This window comes from Arvicola amphibius, chromosome 4 (genome assembly GCF_903992535.2).
Source record: "Arvicola amphibius chromosome 4, mArvAmp1.2, whole genome shotgun sequence".
NCBI lineage: Eukaryota > Metazoa > Chordata > Mammalia > Rodentia > Cricetidae > Arvicola > Arvicola amphibius.
This window is the reverse complement of record NC_052050.1, coordinates 47,975,725-48,002,456: the sequence shown is the minus strand read 5'-3', so window position 1 is coordinate 48,002,456 and position 26,732 is coordinate 47,975,725. Positions and strand designations below refer to the sequence as shown.

Genomic DNA, 26,732 nt, shown 5'->3' with positions numbered 1-26,732 from the left:
GAGTGCCCGCCTCTCCCAGCTGGAGCTGACATTTAGAAGCCGAAATTCCAGTTTTCAGTGTTGAGAGAAGGAAGGAGTTGGAGGGGGAAATTAGAGGAGCAGGTGGTGCATGGAGCCCAAGGTGGGGGTGGGGCAGCCCAGCAGTGTGCTTGGCTCTGTCCCCTCCACTCTGTGGCTCCAGGGATGGCTGCCCTGCTTTGGTGCTCCGTCTGGTTTCCTGGTCAGAGAGTGGTGAAGTGACTGGGCCGAGAGGCCCCCTGGCTTCTTGGAGTCTTGATGAGGTGATGAGAAGGGCATATGGGGGAACAGAGAAGGTGGCGGCCTTCATGCTTGATTGTAGAGATACCCGCACATAAGATGGGGGTAACTCTGGAAGGGCAGCTGGGAAGATCAGGGAAAGCCTCAGAGGCTGACTTTTTCTGGGCTTTGCCTCTCTTGTGGCAGAGGTAGGGCTCCACACCTTGGGCCAGGCACTGTTCCCGGTGCTGGAGATGCTGCATTGACCAAGTCCTGTTGTGGAGCTAATGGTCCATCTCTGTCGTGGTGCTGATGCCTGGTGACTGTGCTGTCCCTCTCAGAAGCTTTCTGCCAATCACTAGGCCTTCAGTCAGCATCAAGGGGCATCCCTATCACCACAGCAGATGGGGAAGCAGACACGGACCCCTGGGCCCCCCAGTTGCCCTGGCATAGTAAGAATTAGAGCAGGATGTAAACTCAGGCCCTCAGGACCAGATTTATGTTCTGAGTCTCTGATACTCAGGGGCGCCATTCCTGGGCCAGGCCAGTGGGGGATAGGATCCTACCAGGTTACTGCCTTTGCCCTGTGTAGCTGTCAACACTGTAGTGGACAGGAGCCAGGCATTTAGCAAATAGGATGTCTGTATCAAGGTAGGCCTGGCACTAACCCAGTCCTTAGAATCATCTGGGGACAGGTAGGACAGTCCGCGTCTTATCTTTCCCCTCACTAGGGGCTCTTCCAGACCTGACTTTCCTCTGTGGCCCTGTGAGTTGCTCAGGTGAAAGAGAGAATCAGGTCCTTCAGGATTTTAGTGGAATCAGCATTTGAAGCAGACCAGACTTGAATGGGCAGGATGTAGTGGTCCCCAAAACCCCACCTGTGAGCACAGCAGATCCTCTGGGACTGGTAATTTGGGAAGGTGGATCTTGGCTCACTGCAAAGGAATGGGCATACAGGTAAATATGCAGGACCCCAAGATCTTTCAGGTGGCCTTGACTGGGAAGTTAAGGGGCCAGGGGAAGGAAGGCAGAGCTATCTAGGGATTAGCACAGGAGGCCCAGAGCAGAGGTCGAGGATCAGATGGTCTGGGTGTAGAGATGCCCCCTGAGTCTTCCCAGTTGTGTGGTCATGATGTTGTAACTCAGCCTATCTGGCTCAGGTGCTGTAAAATGGGAATACTGATAGTGTCTCCTCAAGATGAACGCATGCACACAGGGGTAGCAGAGCAGCTAGTATACGCACGGGTTAGCAGCGCTATAGAGGAAGGTCTCTATCCCTGCCCTTGTCATTCATGGTGGCAGACAGCTAGATGCCGCATGCTGCTTGTGCTAAGTGAATGAAGTCCATAAAATTAGAAATGTCATCCTCAGGCACATGAGCCACTTTCCCAGGGTTCAGTGTCCACATCTAGCTAGTGACTGCTATACCAGATGGGACAGGAACTCCGTCCATCGTCACAGAGCAGTCTGTGGGACAGTGACCTTCCAGGGAGCCTTGCACCAAAAACCTAGTCTGCCAACTGGGAGCTAACACACATCCTTTATTTGGAAACTCTCATGGGCTGAGAAATGCAAGGTTCCAGTGTGGCCTCAAGCTGGGAGAAGCAGCAGTATCTGGGGAAATGTGGTGGCTTTTAAGGAGTGGGTCACTGTGGGTCAGGGAGCCGGAGGGGAGATCCAGGTAGACAAGTAGAGAGGGGGAACTAGAAAGATCCCCTAAGGGCAGGCAAGGCTAGAACTGGTATGTGTGCCCGTGACGTGTACGCTAACCCAGGCCTAATCCCTGTATCACCAGGGGCCATGGAGCCTGGGGTGTGGGTGGGGATGCTTGCCTCAGAGCCAAGAGCAGAGAAACAGCATGAGGAAGTCAGGTGAGGCTGACAGCCCTTCTCTTGGCCATGAGCAAGGTGAGAGACTCCTGGGTAGAGCACTGGTAAGTGCTCTGGGGTGCGCACCGCTTTGTTGGAGGCAGGGGCATAGCTAATATGACCTCTAAGGGACTCTGCTCCACTGGAGAACTGGCCCAGAAACTGGGCCCGGACCTCCTCCCACCTTTGTGTTCGCTTCAGTTAAATAGATCAGAAGGGAAAGTCTGTTTGATTTTAATCTCAATGCAGGACACTGGAGATTACATTTTCCGTGGAAAATGTCAGCCATTGCCTAAAATAGGACTTTAGAGAAAATGCTAGAAAATGTATTTTTAGGTTTATGTTTCCCCCTTGGAGCCCTGAGGGCCAGAGACTGCTCGCTGCTGTCCATGGTGCAGCTGACAGGTGCGGACCCTAAACCTCCCAGCACATGGTCTGGGGAAAGAGTTCCCACAGGAAAAAATACCTGTGGACTAAGAACAGGTGGACAGATGTGAGGAATTGGGCCATGGTCAGGGACGGAAGCGGAAGGGGAGAGGTTCCGAATCTGTATTGCTAATGGGTTCTGGGTGCGAGGCTGCTGGCTTTTGAGCTACCTTTGTGGACAGAAGGAGGCAGAGTTCAGAAAGACTGGCCACGTGGGGCCTTCGGTCATCTCCGCAGGGGAAGGGCTGTGCCAAAGAGGGGAGCCTACCAGAGCCCCAACTCTGGGGTTCAGCTCCTCACAGACACCGATCAGTTGTGAAACTTTGTAGCAGCTGCTTCTTCACTGATCCGCAGTCCTTACGCATGTGGAACTGGCCTGGCGTGCCACCTGCTGCATGCCACATGCTTCTCTCAAAGGCTGCTGGAAAACGTAAAGATCCCGGCTCCCCAGGGCAGCCAGCCAGTAATTTTACAGCAGGTGTGAAATTAATTCAAGAATTGAAGGTGGTAAAGAAGTTTGGCAGGAGGGCTGGAAAGATAGATGGCTCGGCATGTAAAAGCACTGTCTGCTCTTGCAGAGGAGCTGGGTTCAGTTCCCAGCACACAACTGTCTGTAACTCTAGTTCCAAGGGATCTGATGCCCTCTCCTGGCCTCCCTGGGCACCAGGTATGGACGTGGTACACATACATAACTGCAGGCAAAACATTCTTACACATGAAAAAAATGAAAATAAAATAAAAATGAACTTTTTAAAGAAGTTTGGCAGGTAAACTGAGGCAGGTGCTACTGGTGTGTAGAGAAAGTGTTCTTCACAGTGTTGTACGGGACTGGACACATGAGAGTCATCTTCCTTGCATGTGTCTGGAGTGGGGTTCCAAGAGGGACCACGAGAAGGACCTGAACATTGGCTGGTTGCTTGATGTCTAGAAAGGCTAGGGGTATCCAAGGAGGCTGGTAGGGTGGGACTCCCAGCTGGTCTTTTCCTGGGGATTGCAATGAGAACTTGCTAAGGCAGGGAGGCTCTGGCCAGGGCTGGCAGTGGCCTCAATTTCACTTCTGTGAAAGGGGGCAGGTTTGGAAGCTCCCCGTCCCCTCTGGTCTCATCAAGGTGAGCCAGGTCACACTAGATTCCTTAAAAGCCTGGGGTGGGGTAAAGACTAGCTGTTGAGCTTGAAGATTGAGTCTGTGACCTCAGAGCTGGGAGGTCACCTGGGGCACCATGGTAGACCCAGGGCACCCTACAGGGGGCTTCCAGACTCCAGAAGGACCTACTAGTAACCAGTTTTCTCCTGTCTCTTCCTGTTCCCGTGGCTGCCTGGATCCCGCAGAGCTCCCTACTGAGGAAGGTAAGCCATCCTGGGTTGGGGGGCTGCAGGCTGTAACATCCCCCTACCCCCGTGCCAGACACCTTCAGGCTGCAACACCCCATCCCAGACAGATGTCTTGTTGAATGCTCAGATGAACCCTTTGGGACTTTGGGCTTTCCCTCTGATCAATAGGAAGAGGGTCCCCAAAAGTCCCTAGTTCTGAGTGGAGGCGGTAACGGTGATGGGGTGGGGGGGGGATGACCAGGGACCTGGGCCTCACACACTCTCCTGTTCCAGGAAAGTCCCTGTGGGAACTGGTGCTGGAGCAGTTTGAGGACCTCTTGGTACGCATCCTGCTGCTGGCAGCCTTGGTCTCCTTTGTAAGTAAGCCCTACCCACCACCCGTGAGCCAGGTCTTGCCAGTGCTCAGAGTCCCTGGCTGCTCTCCTCCGAGTCAGGGACATTTCTCAGTCTTCAGCTGTCCCACACTGAACTACTGGCTACCACCTGAATTCCTCTAACCCATTTATGCCCTGGTTCAGGGGGCTTTCCAAACCCTTAACCTGCCTGACCTGTCCCTGCCCTAGCAGGGATCAGCACTCTTGACATGTGATCCAGATGGTTCTGGATGGGGCAGGATCTGATGTGTTGAACATCCTTGGCTTCCCTGTCAGGTGCCAGCAGCATCTCCCAGTGACAATCGAATGTGTCTTCAGCCATTGCTAGGTGTCTGTTTAGGGGCCAAATTCCCTTCAGTTGAAGGCCCTTGGTCCCTCCTTTGGGGCCTCAAACAGACTTTAGTTTCTGTCTTGCCTTCTCTTTCTTTGCACCTTCCTCCTTCTTTTTGTCTGGACTCCTTCTGGACCACAGGTCCTGGGCCCAGAGTGGGAAGTGGGATGGAGGCAATGACTGTCTTCCATGTCTGAGGAACGGACACAAAGCTAATACGAGGCAGGCAGGTATGATTCCTGTTCCTGGGGAGGAGACTTATCTTGGTGACTCAGCATGAAGAGAACCCCATGGTACTGGCTGGGACTGGCTTTTCCTGTCCAGTGGTGGTTGACTCTCCTGGTCACTGTCCTTGTGAAAACTCGAAGTCTTACAAAATAAAAGAAAAACAAACAAATGAAAAGACCCATCCGTGCAGATGTCTAAAATGGCAAAGCCGAAGGGATACCTTGACCCTTCAAATAACAGATGGAAGCACTGAGGACTTAGGAGGGAGCTGACAAGTCCCCAGTTGGGACAAGAGGTAGACAAAGGACTTGACCTGAGTCCCATTAAGGCTTAGTTAGACTCTGCAGTGGGAATGTGTCCTCTGACTGGCAGACCCTCAACATGGGCACTCACCATAATGAGAAAGGCTTGTTAGCCGTTTCTGCTAGGGATGTCTGGGCTGGCCCGAGAATTCCTGTTCCTCCAAGTTCCCAGGAGCATCTGGGGCTGCTGATGGAGGACCACAGAACAAAGCAAGGAAGGCAGAGAGAGGTCTCCAGCTGCCTCTGTCCCCTTGGAGGCTGGTTTAGGTGCGATGAGGGCTCTGGCCTTGCATCTGTAAGGTGGGCATCCTTCCTCCACCAAGGCCCTCTCTGTAAGCCCAGGATTCCCCAGGGGAACAGACAGTTTTCGGGGTATAAAAGGCAAGGAGGAGCTCATCTCGGGGGCCCCCAGCACACCCAGGCTGACCAGTTCTGTCCCTGCAGGTCCTGGCTTGGTTCGAGGAGGGTGAAGAGACCACGACGGCCTTTGTGGAGCCCCTAGTCATCATGCTGATCCTCGTGGCCAATGCCATCGTGGGCGTGTGGCAGGTGGGAGGTTTTGGAGGTGGGCTGGTCCCTGGGGTCTCCCACCTGCTAGGTGTGCTTTCTACTTTCAGGTCCCTCCTAGGCCCAAAGGTTTTACTCTCAAGGGGAGACCTCTTGGGGCAGCAAAGGGAGACCCCCTGCCCACTTATGTTCTGCAGGAACGCAATGCAGAGAGTGCCATTGAGGCCTTGAAGGAGTATGAGCCTGAGATGGGGAAGGTGATCCGCTCGGACCGCAAGGGTGTGCAGAGGATCCGAGCCCGGGACATCGTCCCTGGGGACATCGTGGAAGTGGCAGGTGGGTATGTCCTGGTCCTTCTCCTGTCACTATGTGACAGCAGGGAGCCTCGTTTCTCTCTTTGCTTCTGTCTTGCACTACGGAGGAGTGACTGTTAGAACCTCCCAAAACCCTGTTGGACATATCCAGAGACGGTGGCCAGAGTGGCTGGAATCTGCCTGAAGGATAATGGCTTGGGACCCTGCCTCTGGGTCTTAGCTTTGCCTCTGGGAGTCTTTCTGGCTTTGCTGGGGTGAGGGCCCCAGACCACTCTCACCCAGGCCAATCTCCCTGTGTAGTGGGAGACAAGGTGCCTGCTGACCTCCGCCTCATTGAGATCAAGTCCACCACACTTCGCGTGGACCAGTCCATCCTGACAGGTGAGGCCCAAGGGCTTGGATAGAGTGGGGGTGGGTCTGGGTGATGGGCGTGTCTCAGGTGCAGCTTCTCATATCTCATCCCATAACCAGGGGAATCCGTGTCTGTGACCAAGCATACAGATGTCATTCCAGACCCCAGAGCCGTGAACCAGGACAAGAAGAACATGCTGTTTTCTGTAAGTTCTTGGGATGCTCAGGGCTCAGCCTGGATAGTAATACTAGTCCCATAGGTGTGCTGGTGGGATGGCTCTGCTGATAAATGTACTTCCCACCAACTCTGAAGACCTGAGTTTGATCCCTAGCGCTCACAGGCTGATAGGATAGAACTAATTCCCATAGGCTGTCCTCCAGCCTCCACATTCACATGGTGGCATATGCATGCTCACTACCACCACCACCACCTCCACCAACAGCACCTCCACCATCACCACCTCCACCACCACCACCACCTCCACCACCACCACCACCTCCACCACCATCACCACCTCCATCACCTCCACCACCTCCACCTCCACCACCACCATCTCCACCACCACCACCACCATCACCCCCATCACCACCTCCACCACCTCCACCACCATCACCACCACCACCACCATCACCCCCATCACCTCCACCACCATCACCACCACCACCACCATCACCACCTCCATCACCTCCACCATCACCACCACCACCACCATCACCACCATCACCACCACCACCACCATCACCACCTCCACCACCACCACCATCACCACCACCACCACCATCACCACCACCACCACCACCATCACCACCATCACCACCACCACCACCATCACCACCTCCACCACCACCATCACCACCTCCATCACCTCCACCACCATTCTGACTCCCAAGTGCTGGGATTAAAGGTGTGCGCCACCACCGCCTGACTGCCATTTTTTAAAAATTTATTTATATTTAGTTTCTTGAGATAGGGTCTTGCTATGTAGCTCTGGTCAGCCTGGAATTTCCTGTGTAGATTAACTCAAGAGAGTCACCTGCCTCTGCCTCCTGAGTGCTGGGATTAAAGGCATGGGCTACAACTCCTGAAACTTTTTTTTTCTTTTTCAAAATCTTTTAGGAATGGATCTCTTGGTTACCAATAATACATTCAAATTTTTAGTAATAATAATAGTTTGTGTTTACTGAGGCCTGCTTGCTTAACATTGGCCTAAGCCCTTTAAAATTTTTTTAACCCCCACAAAAAGGCATTGAAGTAAGGCTGTCTATATCTTGTTATCCATGTTAGGAAGCAGGCTAGGAGAGGTTAAGTCAGTTGCCCATGGTCATAGTGAAGTAGGTGTGAGTTCAGACGTCTGGGTCTTGAGGATTTCTCTTTCCTGCTAAGATGCTGTGCTTCCAGCTAGAGAGGGACAGGGCTTGCCTTAAGTCACTCAGTGGAAGGAAAGGGTGACAAGTGCTGAGGTGAGCAGCAGTTGAGCTAGACCGTGCCCCAGCAACCCAGTCAGAGGTGGCTGAAGAGCTCCCCTGGAAATGCACAGGAATGGAGAACACCGTGGGTCTCAGAGCTCCTGCAAGGGCCCTGCCTGAGTGCCTGGTCAGATAAGCTGTTTCGGACGGGGAGGGAGACATAGAAGGAGGGTGGCTTGCTGTGGTCTCTGCCTTAGTTTACGTGGGGGTGCAACGAGTGGGGCAAAGCCACATGGCTCTGGGTGGAGAGGCGGAGTTGCCACCAGCTCCTGTGTTCTTACCAGCTCCCCTCTACATCCATCTGAAGGGGCGCCAGGCAGTTAGCCCCTAAAGTGACTGCATCTTGGGCCTCTGTGGGGGCATGTTGCAGAAGAGGACACTGGGGTATGAGGCCACCTGTCCTCTACATTAGGAATTGGGTCTTTTGTCCAGGGCATTGGGAGTGGGAGTGCCAAGTCTGTGGATTCTTCGGTAAATATTTACAAACTACTTGCCTGGGGTCATTGCTAGCCATGCTCCTTCCTGTGTAGCCACAGTGGCTGTTTATGAGTCCTCTTTTGCTGGAGTTTATGGGTTGGCCTTGAAACATGCAGCCGATATCAGTCCCGAAGCCTCTTCTGTGCCAGACACTACGGTAGGCACAGGACATGTAGCGACCCTCCAAATCCGTACCTTCATAGAGCAGCAATGCAATAAATACAACTCTGTAAATCTGGAAACACTGGCCGCACAGAAGAGCCTATTCTGGCTTGAACTCAGGGATTCCCGCCTCTGGCTAGAGGCTGAGCAGCACTTCCTTGTCCTTCTCTGACCAGGGCACCAATATTGCATCAGGCAAAGCCCTGGGTGTGGCTGTGGCCACAGGCCTGAACACAGAGCTGGGCAAGATTCGGAGCCAGATGGCAGCTGTGGAGCCTGAGAGGACACCACTGCAGCGCAAACTGGATGAATTCGGGAGGCAGCTGTCGCATGCCATCTCTGTGATCTGTGTGGCTGTGTGGGTCATCAACATCGGCCACTTTGCTGACCCTGCCCACGGTGGATCCTGGCTCCGTGGCGCAGTCTACTACTTCAAGATTGCCGTGGCCCTGGCTGTGGCCGCCATACCCGAGGGTCTGCCAGCAGTCATCACTACATGCCTGGCACTGGGCACAAGGCGTATGGCACGTAAGAACGCCATCGTGCGCAGTCTGCCCTCTGTGGAGACCCTGGGCTGCACCTCAGTCATCTGCTCCGACAAAACAGGGACACTCACCACTAATCAGATGTCTGTCTGCAGGGTGAGTGGCAGCTGGGTTGGGCCCCACTGGTGTCAGGTGACTGGGCAGCGGGGTTGGCTCCCTGACCTCCTTTTTGGTAAGGGATGGAGAGCCTGCGTGCTGTCTCCCAGTGTGTGGTGGGGAGCAGCAGACTGAGGACTCCATCAGTGCTTGTCGAGACACATCACTGGGGCCCAGTGTCACTGCAGTGCCCTGGGCAGGTCATTGCCAGTCTGTGGACCTTGGTGTCCTCATCTGAAATCTAGGCATGAGCCCTGCCAGGTAACTGCCTTGAGGGATCCAAGAGAGAGTCGAGCGCAGGCCCCATGTCATTGGACCCAGTTCTGTCCTGCTCTTTCTTGGCTGTTCACCTGACGCCTGTCACCAGATATGCTGGCTCCAGTGACCTGGGAAGGACTAGGGCAGCAATTATTCATCCCGGGGCACCTGATCCCACATCCTGGGTCCACTGTCCACATGTTCCAGGGATTCTGGCTGGGATTCCAAGGGACAGAGACCCCTTCTGGCTCAGCAGAGAAGTCACTGGGGAAATGGGGACAGCTGTGGGTTTCACACCTTCTCAGGCACCTGTCGTGCCCTTCTGCCTCTGCTCCCACAGTCTGCCTCGTAGACTCTAGGAGCTGGCTTAGGACTCGTGAGACACTTACAGCCCCATGGAAGCACATCGAAACCTGATGCAGGCAACAGGCCTGGGCAAGCTCTGCATCCTGCATCTTCTGATTTGGGGAATCCCTAGCAGGATTTTATCTGTCCAGTGTTCCTTGACTAAACTAAGGATTCGAGAAGCATGGTGTGGGGAAGTGGCAGTGGCTGAGCATGCTGGGTAATGGACTTTGGTTGTGGGAGGCCCCAGAGCAAAGAGGACAAGAAGGAAGGGGTAGTTTGGAGTACCCGGAGTACCGTTGGGATGCTTGAGATGGGCTGTAAGAACCCACTCAGCTGGCTGATGGGCTAGGAAATGGGCTGCCCTGGAGGAGGAGAGTTCAGGTAAGGGCTGGATGACCCAGCAGGCCCCGAGAGGCTCATTCTCTAGGGTCACCTGTGGGTTGGAGGAAATTGCCTCAGAGCAAGATACAGTTTTCTTCCTTGAAGTTAGAGAATTCGTCCCTTGCAGTTGGACCTTGGACCCACTTTCTCCCTACGTTACCAGCAAAGAAACTGAGGTTTAGATGCTTGAAAAGAAGTCAAGGGCCCAGATGTCCTGCCCTGTCATGTTCACAGCCATCTCAGGCACTGAAAAATTGGCCACAAAACCCTCAGGAGTCCTGACCAATGGCCAGTGAGAGCCAGATGCCACTGGGCAGAGCAGAGTCTTAGGGTGCCTAGCCTGGACCTAGCCTGGGCTCACGTCTTTGCTCTAGTGGGGAAGGAAGGCCTTTCAATGACTCTTGTGGAGGGTGTCTCAAACATACTCCTGGGTCTGACTTTTTTAAGCTGATGGCAGAGAGAAAGGAAGCCCTCCAAGCATCCTGAGCCCAACCTTATTCTTGTAGATGTTCGTGGTAGCTGAAGCAGAGGCAGGCTCCTGTCGTTTGCATGAATTCACCATCTCGGGTACCACGTATACCCCAGAGGGCGAAGTGTGAGTGTGCGAGCGAGGGTGTGGTGGGGTCAAGTGGGTGGAGCTCCGTGGGACCCCAGAAGGGTTCATGGGATTGGTTTCCTGGGGAAGGGGTCAATGCGGGACACCTCTCAGGGGCACAGCCAGGCCCTGTGCTGACCCCTTTCTCTCTGCAGGCGACAAGGGGAGCAGCCTGTGCGCTGTGGGCAGTTTGATGGACTTGTGGAGCTAGCAACCATCTGTGCCCTTTGCAATGACTCAGCACTGGACTACAATGAGGTGGGACCCCTCTCCTGTTCATGACCTCACTAGGTTCCGTTTCTCGGGACAGACCCTCTTCCTTTGCCCAGATGTAACATGAGGGCCAGCTTTTGGGGTTTCTGTCCTGCCCAGTTCCCACCACCAGCAAGTCCCAAAGAAGATCACACAGAAGTCTACATTAGGTTATAAACTGATTGGTCCATTAACTCAGAATTCTTATTAGCTCTTTCTTATAACTTATATTAACCCATTATTCTTATCTATATTAGCCACATGGCTCGGTACCTTTCTCAGCCAGGCAGGTTACATCTTGCTTCTTCTGTGGTCTGGGCAGGAATGGCAGGAATGGGCTTTCTCCTTCCCTGAATTCTCCTGTTCTCATCACCCTGCCTCTACTTCCTGTCTGGTTGACCCGCCTATACTTCCTGCCTGGCCAATCAGCATTTATTTAAAATATGATTGACAAAATACAGACAATTCTCCTGCACCACCCAGAGTCTCATTGTTTGGGGTTGATGTTCCTCATTGCTTCAGTGGGTCACACTCCACGAGCATGGTCACATGAATGCCATTTGTGTGGCTAGAGCAGAGGAATTGAGCATACAGAAGGATACTTTGGCCTTCCAGGAACCCTTAGCCAGGCCAAGTCAGCTCCCATGCCAAGTCAAGGTCATTCAAGGAGCCACTGAAGGGTTTTGAGCAGGAAACTGGTGTGGCCACATTGCCTGTCTAAAAGATGCTGTCCGTGTACACCAGCACAGACAGATAATAACACAGGAATCAGGGAGCCCTGCGTGGTGAAGAAGCAGGCTTGAGGCTCAGCAAGAAGAGCCTAGAAGCCCCATGTGCTGAAGTACTCATATAATCCCAGCACTTGGGAGGCTGAGGCAGGAGGGTCAGTTGTGAATTGAGGCCCTCCTGAGCTCAGGGCAAGACCCTATCTTAAAATGAATAAGTAAAGACAGCAGGAGGCCTTCACTCCCTGTGCGCTCTGACCCTCCAGGCCAAAGGCGTGTACGAGAAGGTAGGAGAGGCCACAGAGACAGCCCTGACGTGCCTAGTAGAGAAGATGAATGTGTTTGACACGGATCTGAAAGCCCTGTCGCGGGTGGAGCGTGCTGGAGCCTGCAACTCGGTGAGTAGAACGGGGCTTAGCCTTGACTGCAGAGCCGGGAGTTCTAGAGTATCTGTGGATGTGACAGACAAAAACATAGGCACGGTGTGGGGGTGGGGGGCTTTGAGGAATAATGGAGGACCTCAGAAACCTTGCAAAACAAGTCTGTGGAGCAGAGAAGGGAGAAGGCTAAATGTAGGCCCAGGCTTCCAGTTGGGAAATGAACACATTTTGGGAGAAGAAAGTGGGAACCTTGAATGCCAGAGTCAGAGCAGTATAGATAGTAGGCCACAGGAACAAAAATCTTCCCCTGAGTGGCTAGTGAGAAGCAGGGAAGAGTTGCCAACTCTGTCCTTCATGTCCTGACCTGCCTGGACCCTGCAGGTCATCAAGCAACTCATGCGGAAGGAGTTCACCCTGGAGTTCTCCCGGGACCGGAAGTCCATGTCTGTGTACTGCACACCTACCCGTCCTGACCCCAAGGCCCAGGGCAGCAAAATGTTTGTGAAGGTGGGGGCCTGCCTGTGTGGCCTGGGGTTACTTCTGGGATCTGGGGGAGGGAGAGCAAGAGGTAGGGGGCAGAGAATCTGGTCTCCAGTCTCTATAAAGCACCAGAGGGAGTATAGTTCAGGTGGTAGAGTGTTTGCCTGGCGTGCAAGAGGCCGTAAGTTTGTTCTCTAGAATGACATAAACCAGGTATGATTGCGTATGAGTATAATCTGAGCACTTGAGAAGTAGAGATGGGAGGGTCTGCTGCATAAGTTTGAGTTCATGAGTCTGGACTGCATGAGACCCTATCTAAAAACAGAAAGAAAAACAAGGAATGAAGGAGGGGGAGGGAGATAGGCAGGGAGGGAAGGAGGGAGGGAGAAAGGGGGAGAGGGAGGGAGGGAGGGAGGGAGGGAGGAAGGAAGGAAGGAAGGAAGGAAGGAAGGAAGGAAGGAAAGAGAAAAAAACAGATGAACAAAACCCCAAACAAATAAAAGCCCCACAGACTGCAGCTGTGGGGAGGCCCAGGGAGCTGTGAGGCCCATAGTCAAAGTGATGGCTCTGTGGTGGGGTTGGTCAACATGCAATATGGAACTGCGAGCAGCATCCAGTAACTCCAGGGCCCCTAGTTCTGGCCTGAGGGTTACTGCCTTGCCACAGGACTCCGGGGTCATCAGTGCTCCTCCATGGTCTCAGGCACCCCATATGAATGACAAAGTTGGGCTAGTAGCTCTCAGAAGCCCTTTGCCTCTGATCACTGTGATGGTTTGGTGGATGCTCCTATTTTTTTTTTTTTTTTGGAAGCTGAAACCCGGGAAGGGAAAGGAGCAGCTCCCATCCCAGCTCTGCAGGGTTGCTTTCAAACCAACAGAAGGGTCCCATTCCTAGCTTCATCCTACAGTGCAGGTCTTAGTGCCTGTGTAACGAAAGGGCTTCCGTCCTGGGGACCCTGGCCGCTAAGAGCAGATAGCCCCTGGGTTTTGGGCTAAGGGAGAGGAAAATGCCACTGGTGGGCTAGCCAGAAACCAATCCTAGGCCCAGGGGAGACCCTGATGAATCTGAGGAGTCAGTTACCCTTCGCCCCTCACCAAAGTCACACTGCCAGGGTCGTACTCCATGCCTGTCTTTCTACGCCCTGGTGGGACTCGGTGTGCCTATTTGTTGCTAAGGAGCCCTCGTAAAATGGAAATTCCAGTGATACCCGGCAAGCAGGTAGGGGCGCAGGTTCCCATGGGAGACGCAGACCCTAACCAGACCCTCAAATGTTGCAGCAAACCTTCTCAGTTGTGGCCCTGGTAGAGGCAGAGGCCACCCGGTGGGTGGCTGTGATCTCACCTGTCCATCCCTTCAATTTTTCTCATAGTGAGGCCCAACAGGTTCCCCCTCTTACAAAGAATGGCTCTCCCCCCCGCCCCCCCCCCCCCCCCCCCCCCCCCCCCCCCCGCTTCATGAGCCCTTTGTTGGCCTTTCTCCATAGTGGCTTGCAGTTTTCTCTGCTGAGCAGCAAGGAGGGCCAGGTCCTGGTTGATCGAGTTGACTCTTCTCCCCTTCCCTCTGCAGGGAGCTCCTGAGAGTGTAATTGAGCGCTGTACCTCAGTCCGAGTGGGGAGCCGAACAGCACCCCTGAACGCCACCTCCAGAGAACATATTCTGGCCAAGATCCGGGATTGGGGCTCAGGCTCTGACACATTGCGCTGCTTAGCATTGGCTACCAGGGACACACCCCCGAGGAAGGAGGACATGCGGTTGGATGACTGCAGCCAGTTTGTACAGTACGAGGTGGGTGCTGAGAGCCAGGCTCTTCTTGTGGTAGCTGGGCACCAACCAGGCCAAGGATAGACTCAGGCTGTGCTTGCCTCTCTCTACCCCCTCCCCACAGACAGACCTGACCTTCGTGGGCTGCGTGGGTATGTTAGACCCACCGAGACCAGAGGTGGCTGCCTGTATCACACGCTGCTCCCGGGCGGGCATTCGAGTCGTCATGATCACAGGAGACAACAAAGGCACAGCTGTGGCCATCTGCCGCCGACTTGGCATCTTTGGGGACACAGAGGATGTGTTGGGCAAGGCCTACACGGGCCGTGAATTTGATGACCTCAGCCCAGAAGAGCAGCGCCACGCTTGCCGCACCGCCCGCTGCTTTGCCCGTGTGGAGCCCGCACATAAGTCCCGCATCGTGGAGAACCTGCAGTCCTTTAATGAGATCACTGCCATGGTGAGGCTATGGGGTAGGGGGCAGGGGGTAGGGCCTGGGAGCTGCTCAGATTGATTACAGCTGTCCCCTAGCTCTTGCCCTCACCTTTGGCTTTTCTGCTAACCTTGATCTCCAACTTGTTTGGTTAATCACATGCTTTACCATGGAGGTTAACTCTAGCCCTTTGTTACATTAAGCTTAATCCTGACACGGATTTAAGTCTTGACCTGGTACAGAACTGATCAAAGACATTGATTCTGATTCCTTGACGCTGTTCAATATTCAACTTTTTGCTGATTTCAATTTTAACCTGGTCTCTCATTCTGACCTTGCAACTCCAAACTTGACTATGCTGTCACTGATCATGAGAACAAATAACCTTGACTCTGACCTCTAGACAGCCTGAGTCCTGTCTAGATTCTGTCCTTCACCTTGACTCTAGTATGTATCTGACCCTTGACTTGGTCCACAACCGTGACTTCATCTCTGAATTGATTTCAGCTTCTTTCCCCTGATCTCAGTTTGATGGTCTACTCTATATCCAACTTGAATTTCATGCCTGTCCTCTGTGTTGGTCCACCTCATCCCTATCCCTGCCTCATCATCTTCTCTGGACTTAGGCTTGGTCTTGTCCAGTTTCACCCTAGCCCATATCCCATGCCTTCTCTAATCTCATCTTCAAACCAATTGGTAAAATCATGCTTAGTTTTCCCTTCCTTCCTTGCTTCCTTACACACACATGCTCTCTCTCTCCCTCCCTCCCCCCCCCCCCCCTCTCTCTCTCTCTCTCTCTCTCTCTCTCTCTCTCTCTCTCACACACACACACACACACACACACACACGTGCATGCAAGTGCACATGCTCAAGTGAAGATGGGCTGCTACAGGGGATAGAAACCAGAGCCCTCACTTTCTTTATGAGTCACATCTCCTGCCCCATGTGATCTTCCTACTTCTGTCTTATGAGTGACTCGGACTACAGGCTGGTTCTTGACTCCACCATTTCTTCTGTCCATCTGTCTGAGTCCTTGGGGACATCCCCTAACAGTAGAATTGCTTGGGATAAGAGGAAATAGACAAGTTTATCATGTGTGTCCTACCTGGCCTGGCCCACAGACTGGCGATGGGGTAAATGACGCACCAGCCCTGAAGAAGGCAGAGATTGGCATCGCCATGGGCTCAGGCACCGCTGTGGCCAAGTCAGCAGCAGAGATGGTACTATCCGATGACAACTTTGCCTCCATTGTGGCCGCAGTGGAGGAGGGCCGGGCCATCTATAACAACATGAAGCAATTCATCCGCTACCTCATCTCCTCCAATGTTGGCGAGGTTGTCTGGTAAGGCTCCATGCTCCCTCCTCCCAAACCCCTGTACCAAACAACTCTATGTCCCTGAGAAGGCTGCCCCCTGACTGTGGTACACTCCAGCATCCTCTACCATCCCTCCAGCCATGGGTTTCCTTCTTCATCACTTCTCAACCATGAGACCCATAAGAATGGAGAAGCAGTTTCGCCACAGGGCAACAGGGTGTCTACACGTATGCATGCATTGATCTGTGTGCGTATGTATAGTGTGTTCAGGTGAGAGGTCTGTGCCTAGGAATGCATTGTGCTCTTAGGTGTCATTGGGTATAAACACAAACAGAATGTATACCAGAGTGTGCTTTTGTTCACATTTCTGTTTGCATGGGAGAGATGCCTGTTGGATTCTAGGAGCTTGTGTGTACTCAATGCATGTGGATTCCTCACCTTTGTACTTTGGGGCTAGCACATGGGTGGTTGCTTGTGTTTACTTGTTTATGTGATTGTGTAGCAGGCGTCAGGTGTTTACGCACGTCTGATGCTTGGGCGTGTGGTATGTGTGTACACACCAAATGTCCTTTGTTAGACACAAAGGGCAAATGTACCCAGTATGCTCTCCCCCTTGCGCTGCAGAGGAAGATGTGGAGGGCCCCTCCTTCAGCCTGGGGTAAGAGGTAGCGCCAGCCCCTCTGGTGGTATCTGGTCTGCTTGGGCTAGAGCCCATGACTCTGGTTTTAGCATCTTTCTCACAGCAATTCTGGGCCTGCCTGAAGCCCTGATCCCTGTGCAACTGCTCTGGGTGAACCTGGTGACAGATGGCCTCCCAGCCACTGCACTTGGCTTCAACCCTCCAGATCTGGACATCATGGAGAAGTTGCCTCGGAACCCTCGTGAGGCTCTCATCAGTGGCTGGCTTTTTTTCCGGTATTTGGCTATTGGAGGTGAGCTGGGCCCCAGACCGCAGGAGCATCCTAGGTTTGCAGACTGCAAATAGTGTAACTCAACCAGCTTCTGCTAACAGATTCTGTGGGCTCGTGTGACTGAGAAGACTAGGCACAGGGCATGGCTAATCTGTCACTCTGCCTAATTCAGATAGGACTGCTGACTAACCTGGAGCTTGCCTTTGGTGGGACGTGGGCTGGGTAGACTGACTGGCTAGCAAGCTCCAGCGATCCTCCCATCTGTCTTACAAACCCAATGTGCTGGGATTACAGGCACACACGGCCACATCCAGCCTTTACATGGGAGATAGGCATCCAAATTCAGATCTTCATGATTCTGTTCACTGAGTCATCTCCCAGCCAAGGGAGATTTGGGGTTTATTTTTATAAAAGTCCCAGGCCTGTTTATTAGTGCAAATTAGATCAGTCACTATGCCCAAAAGAGTGGCAGATAAGACTGCCACTCAGAGCTGCCTTTGGCACAGGGCAGATGGCTTACGGAGGAAGAGGAAAATTCAAGGAGTGGTTGGGAAGCGGGCATGGATGCAAAGAACGTCACCTGCTGATTGCAATGTCTCCTCCACAGTGTATGTAGGCCTGGCTACAGTGGCTGCCGCCACCTGGTGGTTCCTGTACGATGCTGAGGGACCGCAAGTCACCTTCTATCAGCTGGTGAGCCAGTAGAGGCTAGGCAGATGGGTTTACAGATTATGTGGTTGAGGGAGTTCTGGAGAGAGATTCAGCCTCCGTGACCAGCCTGCAGCTGTCCTTTCCCATCTTGGGTGTGGATACTATCCTTCAGGGAAGTAGCTTGGTTGGGCCTGGAAGCCCACAGGGTCAGTACAGCCCCCAGCTTAAGGAAACACCACACAGCACAGTGTGGAACAGCCTTAGCATAGTTCAACTCTAGAAACAAGCCAGGTACTCTCTCAGATGCTGTCTGTCCTTCTGGTCCTTTGCTTGAAGCAGACATCACAGAACAGTGGACAAGGGTAATTGAAGAAGGTGGGGCCCTTTCTTGATGGATGCCACCTGCATTATTGGAGAGGAGGTAGCTTTAGGACCATGTTCTGGTACCCAGCAGCCCTCACACTCAGAGACCACCTCTTCCCCTTTACCACAATCCAGAGCATAACCCATCCTCCTTCAAAGGCTAATATCCGTCCCCTCCTGTCCTCAGCCAGGGATCAGCTCATGGCTGATCACCTCAGCACCTCTGGCTACCACGGTAGCTTTGGACTAGAGCGTGGAACCATACCTCCAGCCAATCACTGTCTGCTTCCATCCTTTAGACCACTGGTTCTCAACCTTAATGCTGCAGCCCATTAATACCATTCCCCAAGTTATGGTGACCCCTCCAGGCATAAAATTATTTTTGTTGCTACTTCGTAACTGTAATTTTGCTACTGTTATGAGTCGTAATGTAAATCTCTGATACGTAGAAACTTTGAAAGAGTTGTTTGCCCCAGGGGTCGTGACCCACAGGTTGAGAACCAATGCTTTAGCCCAAGGATTCCCAGATCTCCAGGGATTTCCTTCCTCTCTTCTGAGATCCCACCCCACGCATGCGGTTTACCTCCTCGGCAATTTTCATAGGCCCCATGCAAGCCGTAAGGCCACACCAAGGCTGTCTCCTTCTATACTGACCTCATTTCAGATACAGCGCCTGCCTGGTCACTCAAGCTGACACCTAGACATCTTAGACCTACCACCCATCAGTCCCCAGTCAGCCTGATGTGATGTGTTCTTATCTGTGCTTAGGTCGTTTCTTTTCTCTCTCAGCCACTTGGTCAGGAAATACCCACCAAACATTCACTGTGGCCTGGGCACAAATTACTGAGGCTATAAGAGTGCTGGTCAGGGGATCTCTACAAAGAGCTGGCAGTCTGGGGGAGGGGCCGTGGGAATGGGGAATCCTATTCAGGGTGGGAAGTGCTTCCATGGGAGGTTTAGGCAGGACTTTAGGCTAGAGCCGCTGGTGTCTCTCTCCCTCTCTGTGTCTCTGTCTCTGTCTGGTATTTATGTGTTTGTGTGGGTACATGTACACATGTGTGCAGAGGCCAGAGGTTGACATTGGGTGTCTTCCTCGTTTATTCTCAACCTTAATTTTTTGAGACAAGGTCTCTCATTGAACCTGGGGCTCATAGATTCATAGATTCAACTAAGCTAGCTGGTCCTGAACTCCAGGGATCTGCCTGCCTCTGTCATCTTTCCAGCCTCAGGTTGTCAGATTTCAGGGGGAGGATCCTTGAAGAAGCTCCCAAGAGAAAACACTCTGATTCAAGACTTTTTTAAAAGTCTCTGTTTGTTTTTAATTTTTTGGGGGGTGGGAAAGGGTTGGTTTGTCAAGACAGGGTTTCTCTATAGACCAGGTCAGCCTCAAACTACCAGAGATCAGCCTGCCTCTGCCTCCCAAATGCTGGGATTAAAGACAAGGGCCACTATCGCCCGACACTGGTTGTTTTCCGTTTTATATCTAGGCGTGTTTTACTTGCTTGTATATCTGTATGCCACATGTGTCCCTGGTGCCTGCGAAGGCCAGAAGAGGGAGTTAGAGTCCTGGAATTGTAGTTACACTTGTAACCTATCATGTGGATGCTCAGAGCCAAACCTGGGGTCTCTGAAGAGCTAGTGCTCTTGCCACCAAGACAACTCCAGCCTCCAGTTTCATGACTTCTCAAACTTTTTCTGTTTTTATATGACTCCATGTATATAGGTATTAAAATACATGACCAAGTCAATTATTTATTCATAGTAAATCATGAGGAAATACACTTTAAAGCAATTCTTAAATACAATTTAAAGCAATTAAATACATTTTAAAGCAAACCTTAATTCCAGCACCCAGGAGGGAGTGGAGGCGAGAGGCTTCCTTATGACTCTAACAGCTCGTTAATTACAGAGGAAATGTGTGTTAAGGCTGAGCCCTGACAATTCATTCTCTATGTCTTAAGTAGAAAGCAGGGAGCAGGGAGTGAGGTGGGAATGGAACCTTGCATGATGAGGGCACATGTGGGTTTTGTCTACTTCTGAGGTCAATTGTATTTAAGCAGAATTGTGTTGATCGATCTTGATGTGCTTTTGTATATTTATGGGATCTCTTTGGATCCCCCACTCAAATTCTTGTACTTCAGAGACCCAGGAATCCCAGCCTGAACCCTCCCCTAACCCCATGGGCTCCCAGTGTCTTCCCCAGCCTAATGTCAGCTACGCCCATGACCCACAAACAACACCCCAGGACAGTCCCTCTCTGACTCATCCCTTGCAGAGCTGTGCTCAATGGTCATCCTCAGGTGTGTGCCAAGTTGGGGCAAGGATCCCCTCTCCTCCATCCAGCACCTCAGTAACAGTCATTCTCTTGGGCCCTCTCACCTTGTCCTCAGAGGAACTTCCTGAAGTGCTCTGAAGACAACCCACTCTTTGCTGGCATCGACTGTGAGGTCTTTGAGTCCCGCTTCCCCACAACCATGGCCTTATCTGTGCTTGTGACCATTGAAATGTGCAATGCCCTCAACAGGTGAGCTGGGCAGAGGGATCCTGGGCTGGGATTAAGGGTCAGAGGAGTCCAAGACAGACTGGGGTCTAAGATCAAAGATACTGGAATTGGGGTCCAAGGAAATTGAAGACTGAGGTCTGCTGAGCTTGCGGGTGCTCATGGCCACTGGGCCAACAGTTAGAGAGGCTGCATGGGACTGACCTAGGCCCTCTGCATGTGTGTGACAGTTGTGTAGCTTAATCTTGTAGTAAGGTTTCTCACAGTGGGAGCAGGACCTCTCCCTGGCACTAAGCAGGCTTTCGGTAACCTGTTCCCCATGCTGGGTTAGGGGAGGAGCTCAGTCCTGCCTCAACTTGACGTGCCAGGCTTTATGCATTGCAAGCCCACTGGAGGCCTGCCCCTTTCTGTGTGGAGATGGAGGAGAAGATGGGGAGGGGGTAAAAAAAGAAAGAGAATGAGATGAGAGGAGAGGAGGGATGGGAAACCGGTTGGTATATAAAATAAATGAAAACAATGTTATTTAAATAAAAAATTTAAAAAGGAAAAGATTGAGGTCTGTGGATCATAGAGGCCCATGATGGGTTCTGAGAGTCAGTAGGAACAGAATTGGGATTCAGAAGAGAAAGGTCTGGATTACGATGAAATGGAGGTCAATGACTGAACCCGAGGGACAGAGAAAGTGGGCCCAAGCCCTGAGAGGGGCCTCTAGGGTGAATGGGGTGTGCAGAGAATACCCACCCTGGCTCTACAACCTAGGTAGAGAGGTGGTTGCTGAAGTGGGCGGGCCCACCGCAGCCTGATACCCTGTCCTGAGTGAGTCTCTGTGTGCCTTTGGCAGCGTCTCTGAGAACCAGTCACTGCTGCGCATGCCGCCCTGGCTGAACCCTTGGCTGCTGGGGGCTGTGGTCATGTCCATGGCCCTGCACTTCCTCATCCTTCTGGTGCCTCCCTTGCCTGTGAGTTGCCCCCACACCTCCTCCTTCCTTAGACACTAGGGGTCTCCTCCTTCCTAGGCCTGTCTATAATGGAAGACATCTGAAGGACAGGAGAGACATCAGGGAGAAATGTGGCAAGCCATCATCCCCCAGATAGGTCCCCGCCTTCAGGAGACAGAAAAGGTGGAGCCCTCTCACTGAGGAAACTGCCTGACTTGAGTAGAAGGCAGGGCCAGGGAAGGACTGGGTGAGCAAGGGATAGCACATCCTTGGAGAAACCTTGTAAGTAAAGATGGGACGGAAGGACATGCGTACAGAGCCCACTGGAGTCTGGGTGGGTGACACAGATTCACAGCTGGCAGCCTGTAACCGGGTCTCCCTGCCCCCACCAGCTCATTTTCCAGGTGACCCCACTGAGTGGTCGGCAGTGGGGGGTGGTGCTCCAGATGTCTCTGCCCGTCATTCTGCTCGATGAGGCCCTCAAGTATCTGTCCAGGAATCACATGGATGGTAAGTGGGAGTCATGGCCCCTTCCACGTCCTCAGCAGCTTCCTCCAACCTGCCTCTGTTCCCCCCCACCATGCTGCAGTGGATTCAAGGAACATGGTAGGAGAGCTATTTTTGGATCGTGATGTGGAGGACATAAAGGATCCTAGTGGCTATGACCCAAGATGTTGCTGAGAGGTGTCTTGCACTGTAGGAACCTTGACTGGGCCTGTTCGCAATACTGCTCAGGGCCACACGCTGCTGCCTCACTTGTCAGAAACCCCCCACTCCACCTCCACCCCTGCCGCCTTACACACGCAGAGGTGGATAAGATGCTGTGGTAGTCCTGGCCTTGGCCTCTGGCCTCCCTGTACTGGCCTGTCTTTATCCAGGTATTCTGACAATTGTGCAGTTCTGGAGCAGGCAACCACTGACCACTTCCAGGAGCCCATGCCATACTGGGTTGGCTTCTTGGTGTCACCTTACGGGTGGGAACAAGGGAGGGCATGTGGTCATCCAGGAGCGATGGACAGTAGCAGGGCTGGGTGCGGAGAGGAATCTACACTGCTGTGGAGAGGTTGGGCCCAGCAACCAGCTAAGACTTTCTTTGGGCAACGGGGACTTTGGGGGCTACTTCTAGCTGGAATGTGACCCCTGATCCAGGAAATAGTGGAGGCTATAAATAAATTCCATGTCTGACATTCCATCAAGGCCCCCGCACCCCCATGGTAATCAAATCTACTGGGTACTGAAAACAATTGTCTTTTTGAAAGGACCTCAATGAGCCTTTCCTTCTCTGGAGATGCTGGCCTCCCAGGTCTGTACAAGGAATGGCTAGACTCAAAGAGCCCATGAGTGGGGCTGAGGGCAGCCAGACCAGGCCTTTCTGCCCCTCCATATATGGTTCTTTTGGGCTTGCCCTGAGTGGACCTGGGAAAGGCCTTGAAGAAATGGGTATGAATGGCCAGACAGTGGTGGCACACGCCTTTTATACCAGCACTCAGGAGGCAGAGGCAGACAGATCTTTGTGAGTTCGAGGCCAGCCTGATCTACACGAGCTAGAAAAGAAATGGGTATAATGGGTAAGACACTAGAATGTCAGAATTCAGCTCTGGCTGGGCAGTGGTGGCACACGCCTTCAATCCCAGAACTCCCCAAACCATATGTGCCAGCTAGAACACATCAGCTAGACGTGGGTGGCACCAACTGTACTCAGGTGTACCCAGACTGAACTGGGCATCACTGGAACAGGAGTTCAAGACCCACTTGGGCAGTGTAATGAAAGCTTGTATCTGCCCTACAATATTTACATAATGTTTTATCTTGGTTTTCTCTGAAAGATTCTAAAGGGAGGCAGAGCTGTGGGTTCGAGACCAACCTTTTCTAAAGAGGGAGTTCTAGGACAGCCAGGACTACACAGAGAAACCTGTCTTGAGAAGCCAAAAGTAAAAGGGGGGGAAGAAAGAATTCCAGTCCTGGGCAGACAGCACAGGAGGGTCCCCCAGGAAACCCCCCCTCTATAGTCAGCTCAGCCACACCACCTCACTTATGAAGCCTGCCCCCTAGAAACATGAGCATCTGGAGGCTGATTTGTCTTCTTTGGGAGACATCGCTCATCCCTGGTGACCACAGCAGCTGAGGAGTTCAGCATGTTTTCTTGTGGAAATTTAAAAATGAAAAATGTCTCCCTATGGCTAAAATTTCTCATTCCCTTGGGGGAACCCTGTGTCTGGGATACAATTCCACACTGGATTCCTGGGCCCGATGGGAGGGCGGGGGCTAGATGGGGAGATTAGAGTGCCGCCCAGTTGGAGCTAAGGGTAATTGCTAGAAGATTCTAGATTAGAGTAGATTAGCTAGACAAAGTAGAATCTGGCAGGCTAGAGGCTGAGGTGTCTATACCGGAGCTGGTACCTGAAATATAAGGGGGAAGCCCAGAGAACACGGAAAAGCTGGCATGCCAAGATAAGGCTCTGGTTATTCTCAAGAAGTGGGGACCATAAAAAGTGTGTGGGCATGGGGCAGGGGGCTATGACAACTAGAAACATTCTGAGGCAATAGTAGAATAAAATATCAGCAAAAGAGATGCTAAGCCGGCCTGAGGAAAAAATCTTGGCCCAGGACGTACTGACCCAAGCCACAACTTTACTGACCTTTTTGACCTGAAATGGTAATCACCATGGTCTCGAAGAAGTTTTATTTGAGAGAGTGACCACAAGTCTTCAGGAGGGACCTGGGCTGGGCACCTGTGGCTGCCCCTGGGGAGTGATGTGCTTGCTGGAAGTCCAGCCGGCTCTGCCTTGAGCCGGCAGGCGGCCACAATCCCTTGGGCCTCCTAACGCTGGGCAGGGCGGGGGGTGAGAGAGGGGACCCTTTACGTTCCCAAGCCAGCTGAGTGGCCTTTTAGGGAAGTTTTACTGAGGCCTGAGGCTTGTGGTTTCTCTGTGATTTACGAGGATGTGTCCTGAGGAGAATTGTGGATCTAGGGTCAGCCTTGGGACTGGGGGTCCTCTCTCTCCACCCTTGGCGCTATTCAGGTGTGACTGAGTGACTGTCAGGGAGCTGCAGGCTGGGATTGAAAAGCTGAGAGGGGATGGATCTGGGAGAGTCCAGGGTACAAGGTGAACCCAGAATTCATCTAAGGACAGTGGAGCCACCCAAAGAGGATGACGCAAAGGATGACAGGGCCAGATTGGGGGTTTTGTATGATGCCAGCAGAAAATGGGAGGTTTTCAGGCAAGGCGGACTGGAGTTGGCCCCTTAGTCCTTGTATGGGCTGCAAAGGTAAAAGTCAGCTTGAGCGTGTTCAGTTGAAATCAGACCGTGTGGGATGGGGAGGAGGCAAGGAAGATCCCCTGCTTATGGACGTAACAGTGATGGGAACATTTTCCAAACAAAGAAATATGAGCATTTTTCTCTGAGAGTATTGTGGGACACACAGACAGCAGCTGGATTCCTGGGGTTGGGGCTCAGTGAGGCTGGGAATAGACCAGGTATGGAAGGTTCCAGGCCATGGCAAGTGGGGGCTGGCCCTGGAGAAATGGAGGGTGAGAGGCTGAAGGGGGAGCTGAAAGGGCACCCTACATATCTCACTCCTCATCTTAATATGATTTCTTATATTTTATTTTCCTCCAGAAAAAAAAGACCCGAAGTAAGTCCTGGGATCAGAGAGGAGTCTTCAGTATGGCCATCGGACTGATAGTGTCCAGGCATTCATCCCAGTTCCCACCCCTGCCACCACATTCAGCCACCTGTCTTCTGGACCCTGCTGGACATGACAGGCCTGAAACAACGACCACCTCTAGGCCCAATCCCAGGTTCCTGCCTCCATTTCCATCCCTCCCTCCAGCTCTGGCCCAGAAATTGAGACCAGGAGGGGCGGCTGAGAAGCCAGAGCTGGCTGCAGGGCCACCACACACTCCCCCACAGCTCTGCAACCTTTCCCCTGCTTGGAGGCTGGGCCTTTGCTCACTTAGTTTGCTTGGTCACTAGTGCCTCTGCCCTGATGGAGGACTCTTACAGACTCCGACCTCTTGCTTAGTTTGAGTCTGGAGCCTGATCAGCTGTGGGAAGGAGAAGTCAGAGGGGACCATCTGGGCCCAGCTGTGCTCACAAAAAGGGGCAGCCCCTTCCACTTGGCTCTGCCTCCACCAAGTCCACTTCTGAGAGCGGGAGCCTGTGTCTGTTTATATATGTGCCGGCCCCAGGGGGTTGAAGCATCGCAGACAGATAGGAACACAAGAAGCAGGAGGAGGAGCTGGACCAGCCTGGGCTGACTGACTGGGCTCAACCCGATTCCCACCTCTCACTGTCCATGTCCCTGGTGCCTGAGACTCCAGACATCCCTGGGTCTATGTCAGCTTGTCCTGCCACACAGCCTGCTGTGAGGCCATGCCACTCGCTGCAGGGCTGGGTGATTCTGAGTCTCCTAGACCCCTGGCATTACTCTTTGCCCCTCTCTTCCCACCGTACATCTTTGAGTCAAAGAGTCGTCACTAGGATGGATGCTCCAAGAGGGACTGCCTAGCCCTACCTCCCCACTGGAAGAAAGCATCTCACGGGGATCTGTCAGATGAACTGATTTTGGTGTTACTCGGTTTTTGTTGTTGCTGTCGTTGTTCCTCTCAACTCTGCTGTTGCTCCTTTGACAAAAACTAGCTAGGTGTCACAGAAAACAGAGTAAGTGCCTGTCTGCGTGAGTAAGCTCTTCCTTGAGTGTGAACAATGTGATTATTTTATATGTCAATCAAGATTCACATCACTGTCCTGACTTCCAGTAACAAAAGCCCCCTTGGCCTGCCTTGCAGACAGATGAACTCCGTGTTTGGTAGCCTACTCTCTCGCACGTCCTCCCTCCCCTCTGGCGGGTTTCTGGAGGGATGGCTTGACCTGAACGGAGCCCTGTGCCCACCTGCCGACATGCTTCCTGGTAGAGAAATAAAATGTGTCTCTGGGGATTGGAGTTGTCAGCATCTTGTCTGAACCGTGGGCTCCTGTCTCTGTGGCTACCAGGGACCCATCCACCCAGAACCCAGCAAAGTCCATGTCTGGGATCCCCATATTGCCAAGGTTCATCTCTTATTCGAAGATGGGGCGTTGAGAAACACTAAGTTAGAATCACAAGACCAGAACCACACCCCAATGGCAGAAATGGGGTGAGCCTGAGCCTGCTTATTGCTCTACTGGTTGGCAGTGCTCAACAGTTTAATCATGTATTTTATGATTACTATGTCACCTCAAGGGAAGAGGAGCTGGGGGTAGGATAAGACAGAGCTGGGCCTGGAGCCTGCATCTCAGGAGCTCATGTACCTCAGAATCCCTGGCAAATGCCTGCCCTGTCACTCTCCCTGGACTGTCTTGCCTGCTATGTTTTTATCCCCTCAGGCCTCCAGCAGTCTATCCCACCTCAACGGTTCCTACCACTTTCCTCTGCTCCCA

The 26,732-nt window shown here is 52.6% G+C and overlaps 1 protein-coding gene across 3 annotated transcripts in view; it reads left to right on the top strand.

Moving 5' to 3' along the window:
* Atp2a3 (ATPase sarcoplasmic/endoplasmic reticulum Ca2+ transporting 3) overlaps nt 1-26,249 on the top strand; it is a 30,795-nt gene extending 4,546 nt beyond the window's left edge. For 2 of the 3 annotated variants that reach the window (XM_038328176.1, XM_038328177.1), the window contains exons 2-21: nt 3,861-3,878; nt 4,137-4,219; nt 5,543-5,647; nt 5,803-5,941; nt 6,220-6,300; nt 6,391-6,476; nt 8,553-9,017; nt 10,511-10,599; nt 10,755-10,857; nt 11,843-11,974; nt 12,338-12,463; nt 14,003-14,221; nt 14,322-14,657; nt 15,752-15,972; nt 16,675-16,877; nt 17,464-17,549; nt 20,261-20,394; nt 21,212-21,329; nt 21,701-21,818; nt 24,930-26,249. In XM_038328176.1, the coding sequence (XP_038184104.1) occupies nt 3,861-3,878; nt 4,137-4,219; nt 5,543-5,647; nt 5,803-5,941; nt 6,220-6,300; nt 6,391-6,476; nt 8,553-9,017; nt 10,511-10,599; nt 10,755-10,857; nt 11,843-11,974; nt 12,338-12,463; nt 14,003-14,221; nt 14,322-14,657; nt 15,752-15,972; nt 16,675-16,877; nt 17,464-17,549; nt 20,261-20,394; nt 21,212-21,329; nt 21,701-21,818; nt 24,930-24,949 (2,882 nt within the window). In that variant the 3' untranslated portion in view covers nt 24,950-26,249. Of the gene's footprint in view, nt 1-3,860; nt 3,879-4,136; nt 4,220-5,542; nt 5,648-5,802; nt 5,942-6,219; nt 6,301-6,390; nt 6,477-8,552; nt 9,018-10,510; nt 10,600-10,754; nt 10,858-11,842; nt 11,975-12,337; nt 12,464-14,002; nt 14,222-14,321; nt 14,658-15,751; nt 15,973-16,674; nt 16,878-17,463; nt 17,550-20,260; nt 20,395-21,211; nt 21,330-21,700; nt 21,819-22,186; nt 22,257-24,929 lie in introns of all 3 variants that reach the window. The other variant, XM_038328180.1, reaches the window with a different exon arrangement.
* The last annotated feature ends 483 nt before the right edge of the window (nt 26,250-26,732 follow it).